A 7,932-nucleotide genomic window follows, 5' to 3' on the forward strand; every position below is an offset into this window, starting at 1 on the left:
GTCATACTATAGGAAGGATGTGGAGGCACTGGAACGTGTGCAGAGGAGGTTTACCAGGATGTTGCCTGGTATGGTAGAAAGATCGTATGAGGAAAGGCTGAGGCACTTGGGGTTGTTTTCATTGGTGGAAAGAAGGTTTAGGGGTGACTTGATAGAGGTGTATAAGATGATTAGGGGTTTAGATAGGGTTGACAGTGAGAATCTTTTTCCACGTATGGAGTCAGCTATTACAAGGGGGCATAGCTTTAAATTAAGAGGGGGTAGGTATAGGACAGATGTTAGGGGTAGGTTCTTTACTCAGCGAGTCGTGAGTTCATGGAATGCCCTGCCAGTAGCAGTGGTGGACTCTCCCTCATTATGGGCATTTAAGCGGGCATTGGATAGGCATATGGAGGATAATGGGCTAGTGTAGGTTAGGTGGGCTTGGATCGGCGCAACATCGAGGGCCGAAGGGCCTGTACTGCGCTGTATTCTTCTATGTTCTATGACCTCTAGCCAGGTTAAATATCTAGAGGTAAGGATTCAAAGTCTATCTGCTCCACTGCTTAATTAATTAGCTACCTTTGCATTGAGAGTCTCTCTCAGTCAACATCACAAAGGTAGCTTATCACAATATTATCTCTCAGCTGCTTGTGGAAGCCTTGAGAGAATTCCAAGAGTACTCTTCAAAAGTACTTCACTGCTGCAAAGTGCTGATGGTCACCTTGAACGATGTTGTTTAAATTCCATTTTATTCCATTCTCTGTAATCAGTAATTAGTCTCCAATGAGCTTCATTTAACACACCGTTTCATATCAACAAGAGATTATTCAGACATGTAAAAAGCAAATGTAAAAGAAAGAACTAAGTGAAATTGGACACCTTCAACTGAGTTCAAGAAGTATCATAATGGTTTAATCTGAGGGGAGAAGTTTTTCTGCCAGGGAGGACATCACAACTAGTTTCAACCTTGGCTCTGCTTAAACATGATTCATGCAATAGCTAGGAGGCAGTGAGGACTGCAGATGCTGGACAGTCAGTCGAAAAGTGTGGTGCTGGAATAAACACAGCAGATTAGGCAGCATCCAAGGAGCAGGAGAGCTGACATTTCAGGCATTACGAGGGGCTCATGCCCAAAACGTCAACTCTCCTGCTCTTAGAATGCTGCCTGACCTGCTGTGCTTTTCCAGCACCACACTCAATTCTGAGCTCCATCATCTGCAGTCCTCACTTTCTCCTATGAAGCTACTGTAAGTTTGTTTTGTTACTTACTTTTACGTTGCGAGTAGAGTTCTGTATAGTTGCAACTTGTTTCCACCCCATAGTGCTTACAGTAAAAGCAAGGGGCAAGTAGACGGTGACAGAGTTTTTGGAGACATTGGTGTAAGCAGTAAAATTTGGGAATTTTACTCAGGAAACTGAAAGTCAAGTACATACGTACTCTGCCGAGGTGGCAAAGGCACAAGATTACTTTCCACTGGCATTCGGGGAATAACAGAGCAACTGAAACGCAAACTGAAATACCTAGTAGCAGACTCAAGCCACTCCATCTACTGCATCCAGGAATTCCTTAACAACAAAGGCAGAGAGGTAGAGGATGACAAGGTCATGGTTTCCTTCGATGTGACAGTTCACATCAATAAACATTACCCTAGCCAAAGAAACATTGGCCTCAGTGCTAGGACACAAAACCTGACAGCACCAACTCCATCAGCAAGGACATCATCCACAAACTCGTAGACATGAGCCTCACAACCCACTTCACCTTCAGTGACAAGACCTACCAACAAAGCAATGGGATCACCAATATCAGGACTGTGAGCAGAAGCAGTTATGCAGAGACTAGAACAAACAGCCCTTCCCACAATCCAGCCCAAGCTTTGGGTCTGCTGTGTGGATGACACCTTTGCCATCACAAAACACAACAAATTAGAAGAAACCCACAAACATATAAAACAACTTCCTTACCTGTATAAAGTTCACCAAAGAGGAAAAGAACAACAGACTCCCCTTCCTCAATGTCACGGTAGAACGCAAAGCCGATGGAGAGCTAAAGAACAGTGTTTATAGGAAAGCCACACACACTGACCAGATATTCAACTACAGGAGCAATCATCCTAAAACCCACAAATGGAGTTGCATCAGGACATTTAGAACAGGCTACAAGATACTGCAGCATCTAGGAACTAAGAGAAGCCAAGGAAAAACACCTGTACGAGGTATTCAGGAATAATGGGGACCTGATAAGTGCAGTCTACCGATTCCTACACAACAGACCTAAACAAGACGACACAACACATCCAGAAACTCTAGCCACCCTTCCATACATTAAAGACTACTCTGGCCCCTAGGTATCAGGGTAGCCCACATACCTACCACCACACTGAAACAGCTGCTGATGAATTTAAAGGACCCTATATCAACAACCAGCAGAACAAAATGCCATATATAAAATACCCTGCAAGGACTGCAACAAACATTACATTGGACAGATGGGCAGAAAATTAGCCACCAGGATACATGAGCACCAACTAGCCACCAAATGACATGACTAATTATCACCAGTATCCATACACACAGACAAAGAGGGACACCAGTTCGACTGGGACAATACATCCATCCTGGGACAGACTAAACAGACACACACAGGAATTCCTAAAGGAGTGGCATTCAAACCAGAACTCCATTAAACAAACATGTCGATTTGGACCCCATTTACTAACCTCTCAGGAAAACAACCACAAGTGATATCACCCACCACAACAGACCAAGGCAGATAAATTGTAAATGGGACAGAACACCAGCGCTTCATCGGATGCTCACTGATGATGTTACCTAAGCATGGTGACAAAAATGTCTGACAACAAATCTACCAGCTCAGCAAGCAAACTTACAACCAGAGAAACTGTAACAGAGCAGCAAGACCTCGTTAATAAAACCAGGGAAAGGGGCAGCTGGAGAAAAAAAAACGGGACAACTCAGGTCCCTGAGTGAGGTCCCACACTTGTGATGTAGGAGGGTAGGAGCAGTGTGATGCACGGAATGTCATGGCACCGGGAAACATTTACAAAACAAAAACAGTAAACTTCATCAATAGAATATGCAGATGTCATAAAGCAGGTGAATGATGCTGAAGCAGTTTAAACAGTCACAGCTGACTATTCTATTTCAAGAATCTTGAACATCGGAGTTTGTCTAAGAAAAAATTAACAAACAGCAAAATTCACCACTGACCTTGGAGAAACCCATGTGAAAGAGCTCACGGCAAGGAAGCAGCTAAGTGGCTTTTTAAAGAGTAACCTTACAGTTTTTTTTAAAATAAAGAGTGAGTAGAATGAGTTACTTTCAATTTATGGAGATCGGTCTCATTTAAACTTTAATGATGTAACATATAGGTATGAAGTTAGTGTTTTTTACATTCCTAAGCTATTTTCTTGGTCTATAGATCATTAAGGCACAAAGATGGCCTTTAGTAGAGTGATGTGCTCTTCCTGTCAGATGTGAGATTTAGAGAGAGATCTCATATTACTGATTATTATGTCTGCAGGAAGTAGTTTGGTTGCAAATGCTATTGGATCACATGGGGGTGTGATGGATTGCAGTTGCAGGAAGGGAAATAAACTCCAGATATAATCAGGTAGATGGGTTAGCTCCAGGAAAGGTAGGAGAGGGAAGCAGGTAGTGAAAGAGTCTCCTGTGGCTATCCCTATCTCAAAAAAGTACACTATTTTGGAAAATGTAAAGGGTGATGGACCCTCAGGGGAATGTCGCACTGACAACCAGGTTTCTGGAACAGAGACTGGCTCTAATGTAACAAGTAGTACATCAGGTTCCAAGTGATCGATTGTGATGGGGGGCTGTTCAGTTAGAGGCACAGACAGATGTTTCTGCTGCCAACAGCAAGAATTCAGATTGGTGCGTTGTCTCCCTGGTTCTAGGATCAAGAATATCTCAGAGTGCAGAATATTCTCAAAGGGGAGGGGGATCAGCAGGAGGTTGTTGTACACATTGGAACTAACAACATAAGAGAAAAGGATGAGAGGGGAGGGGAGAATATTGGAAGTTAGGCAGGAACTTAAAAAGGAGGTCCTCGGGGATAAGAATATCTAGATTACTACTGGTACCATGGTGTACAAGAAAATTTTCTGAATCAGTATGTGGATGTACCTACTGGTGAAGATGCAAAGCTTGACCTACTCTTGGGAAATAAGGCAGGGCAGGTGATTGAGGTGTCAGTGGGGGAGCACTTTGGGGCCAGTGCATTGATACTTGTATCATCAATAGCCTCAGGTGAGGTGGCAGAAGACTGGAGGTTGGCTAACGTGGTGCCACTATTTGATTTGGTTCCGATCTCTCCAAAAAAAACTAGTGGATGAAACAGCAAAAAAAAAACAGAAAACACTGCACATTGCTATTTCCACATTATATTTACAGTATGTTTGTCAATGTTTGCCAATAATAATTTCCACTTGCACAGAGTGTATAAATTTACTCCAAAGACCCATCTCCAACACAGGATGCAATGCAGTATCAATGTGATGCAATTGTTGACTTTCATGAGGTTTTGGACAGGAAGGTTCTGCTTTGGCCACTATTTGAACACCAGCTGAAACAACAGACACCATTAAAAGTTCACATTCCAAAACTTTTCACCTGAAATTGTCCTTCTTTTTAGATTAGAAAATTGTAACCAAATGCTTGCAGAACTTGGAAATATAACTCCAAACTAACCACTGTCGTGATTTAACAAGTTTTTTCCTTTAGGGAATGTGGGTCACTGAAGATTTTTAAAGGCAGAGGGAGACTGATTCCTTGACTGAAAAATATCTGAGGTTATTGAGTTTGAAACAGCTAGATTAGCCATGATCTTATTGAATGCTACAGTAGACTCAAGGGGCAAAATTCAGCTCTTAATTCACAGCATTCAAATAAATCAATCTACCTCAATTAAAGAAAGAGAACAGATTGAATATTTAGTTGAAGCAAAAGGTTTAAAATCAACCCACACAAAATGGAACAACAGCATGTATAAATCCAGACACATTGCAAATTGATTAGAGTTCACAAAGAGAATGAACATACTCACTCTTTAACTTTTTAGTTTCATCACCTTCTGTTCCGTCCTCATTAACTTTTGACCTTTTCACTGATTTTTTTCCTGGCATTGTATTCTGATACTCCTGTCAAGCAACAACAAGCCCTGTTAGTGAAATACATATGTAGTGACTGAACACATCCGACATTTAACTACACCATGTTTTTGTGATGAAAGCCGTAAGAATTATACAGCATGGAAACAGACTCTTCGGTCCAACCTGTCCATGCCGACCAGATATCCTAAACTAATCTAGTCCCATTTGTCAGCACTTGGCCAAAATCCCTCGAAAAACTCTTCCTATACCTGTATCCATTCAGATACCTTTTCAAATAATACTTAACTCATCTGGCTGCTCATTCCATATACACACCATCCTCTGCATGAAAACAACGTTCCTCAGACCCTTTTAAGTCTCTCCCCTCTCACCATAAATCTATGCCCTCTAGTTTTGCACTCCCCTACCCTGGGGAAAAGACCTTTACTATTCATCCCATGCCCATTATGATTTCATACAAGTCTATAAGGTCACCCCTCAAATTTCGATGCTCTAAGGAAAATAGCTCCAGTCTATTCAGCCTCTTCCTATAACTCAAACTCTCCAACAATGGCAAAATCCTTGTAAATCTTTTCTGAGCCATTCCATGTTTAACAAAACCTTTCCGATAACAAGGAGACTATAATTGAACATAGTACAAGTACCCCCACTTTTCGAACGTACGCTTTATGCAATTTTGCTTTTACAAAAGACCTACATTAGTACCTGTTTTCACAAATCCAAAGAGGATTTTTGCTTTTACAAAAAACAGCAATGCTTTTTTTCTATTTAAATAATACACCTGCGCTTTAAGCCATTTCCAGCTTACAAAAGGATTCCTGGGAATGCTCTAATTTTGGATAGTGGGGGCTACCTCTATTCCAAAAGTGGCCTGACCAATGTCCTGTACAGCTGCAACTCCTAAACTCAATATACTAATGAAGGCAAGTGTGCCAAATGCCCTCTTCACCATTCTGTCTACATGCTTTGTCCGGCAATACTCTCCAGAGCCCTGCCATTAATTGTATAAGTCCTACCCAGTTTGCCATACCAAAATGCAACAAATCATTTATCTAAATTAAACTCCATCTCCCACTTTTTGGCCCATGCATCAGAACACCTAGAATTGTTCAAAGTTCCTTTTTCTATAATATCCAACAATCACTATGAATATGACTGCTTCTCTAAGTAATGGCTGCTTCACTGGTGCAGCGTTTTAGTAAGTTACTTATTCAGGAACAAAATCCAAGATTGACGCAATCTTGTGTCTTATGATCTGCAAGATATAGCTGCAAATCACATGCTACATCTTAAAGAGCACAGACTTACAGGACATCAGACCATTCTGCCCATCATACACCTCTGCAGGCTTGAAGCAGTCCCCATAGCCCAGTTCGGTCTCCTACATTTCCCTTCGAGTTTACAGTCAATTCCTTTTACTATTGAATCTCTTAAGCGCCCTTTAGGGAGAGGATACTCCAATTCATCGTACCGCACTGCATCAAGGATAAAACAAAATCTCCTTACCTCTTTGGTTCTAAGGGCATTGCATCAAACTATAAATTCTGTGTCTTACCATCTTATACTCCACAACCACCTGATGAAGGAGCAGCGCTCCGAAAGCTAGTGCTTCCAAATTGGACTATAACCTGATGTTGTGTGATTTTTAACTTTGTCCACCCCAGTCCAACACTGGCATCTCCAAATCATGTATGAAACATGTACAATTTTTTCAAAACCAAAATGGATTATCCTAAGCTCCGCCCTCGTATAAAAGTTGGGAAAAGTACCAGCTCAGAGAAACTTGTTGAGGCCCCCCAAGTATACTCAAGATCTGACCCTCTCCGCCTCATCCACAAAGCTGACAAACTTTTAAATAAATCCAACCATCCAGACAGGATGGCGAGACTGAGTTAATGCGCGCACACACAGAGAGAGAGGGAGAGGAACACACCAACAAACAGCGCGGAGTGAGGGCAAGGAGATGATTCTGGATGTTTCTGCAGCACCAGGCCCCAGTCAGGACCTTCCCAGCCCAATAACCCGGGCACCACGGTGGGGGGTGGGCAGTTTTAAAACTCCCGCGGCCAGACACAGACTTCTCCCCGCCCGCCCTCTCTCTCAGATGTTTAAAAATTATCCAACTTTATTGACAAAGCGAACTAACGCGGACACAACACATTTTCGAGCTGTTTTCAACTCAAGGGTAAGGCCAGGCCGGAGCCGTCGCGCTGGCAGCAACTTTGGGGGAAGGAGAGGAAAGAGACTGGGGCCGCGGTCTCCGAACATTCCAGAACATAACCCCCCACCCCGACCCTGAGGGGTCCATGACGGTGTTACACGGAAGCACATATTTACCATTTCCTCTGACTGACCTGGCGGAGAGCACGCTCCTCTCCTTCCTCTCTGTCCGGCCGTCACTCACTCTCTTTCTTGCCTTTTCTGTCTCTGTCACTCTCTTTATCTCCCCTCCCCCTCTCACATTCACACACTCTCTCTCTCTCTGTCTGGGATCCTCTCCCTCCCGGTTCAGGCAGCGCCTGCGCACACGGCACGCTGGAACCCGCGCGCTCCCCCTGAGCGGAGCGCGGCCCCGGAGGGACAGAGACCCCCACCGAGGGGAGGGGGGGAGAGAGACCGGTACCGAGACCCCCCACCCCAGGGGAGTGAGAGACCGGTACCGAGACCCCCCACCACAGGGGAGTGAGAGACCGGTACCGAGACCCCCCACCCCAGGGGAGTGAGAGACCGGTACCGAGACCCCCCACCCCAGGGGAGTGAGAGACCGGTACCGAGACCCCCACACCACCCCAGGGGAGTG

General features: G+C 43.9%; 1 protein-coding gene across 4 annotated transcripts in view; it reads right to left on the minus strand.

Moving 5' to 3' along the window:
- rcc1 (regulator of chromosome condensation 1) overlaps positions 1 to 7,932 on the minus strand; it is a 30,493-nt gene that overhangs the window by 21,573 nt on the left and 988 nt on the right. The window contains exons 1-2 of one of the 4 annotated variants that reach the window (XM_043717586.1): positions 7,487 to 7,628; positions 5,066 to 5,159 (exon numbers count right to left, since the gene is read on the minus strand). In XM_043717586.1, coding sequence (XP_043573521.1) covers positions 5,066 to 5,144 — 79 coding nt within the window. In that variant the 5' untranslated portion in view covers positions 5,145 to 5,159; positions 7,487 to 7,628. Of the gene's footprint in view, positions 1 to 5,065; positions 5,160 to 7,065; positions 7,251 to 7,469; positions 7,629 to 7,932 lie in introns of those variants that run through there. The other 3 variants (XM_043717583.1, XM_043717587.1, XM_043717584.1) reach the window with 3 other exon arrangements.

Source organism: Chiloscyllium plagiosum, chromosome 27 (assembly GCF_004010195.1).
Source record: "Chiloscyllium plagiosum isolate BGI_BamShark_2017 chromosome 27, ASM401019v2, whole genome shotgun sequence".
NCBI classification, from domain to species: domain Eukaryota; kingdom Metazoa; phylum Chordata; class Chondrichthyes; order Orectolobiformes; family Hemiscylliidae; genus Chiloscyllium; species Chiloscyllium plagiosum.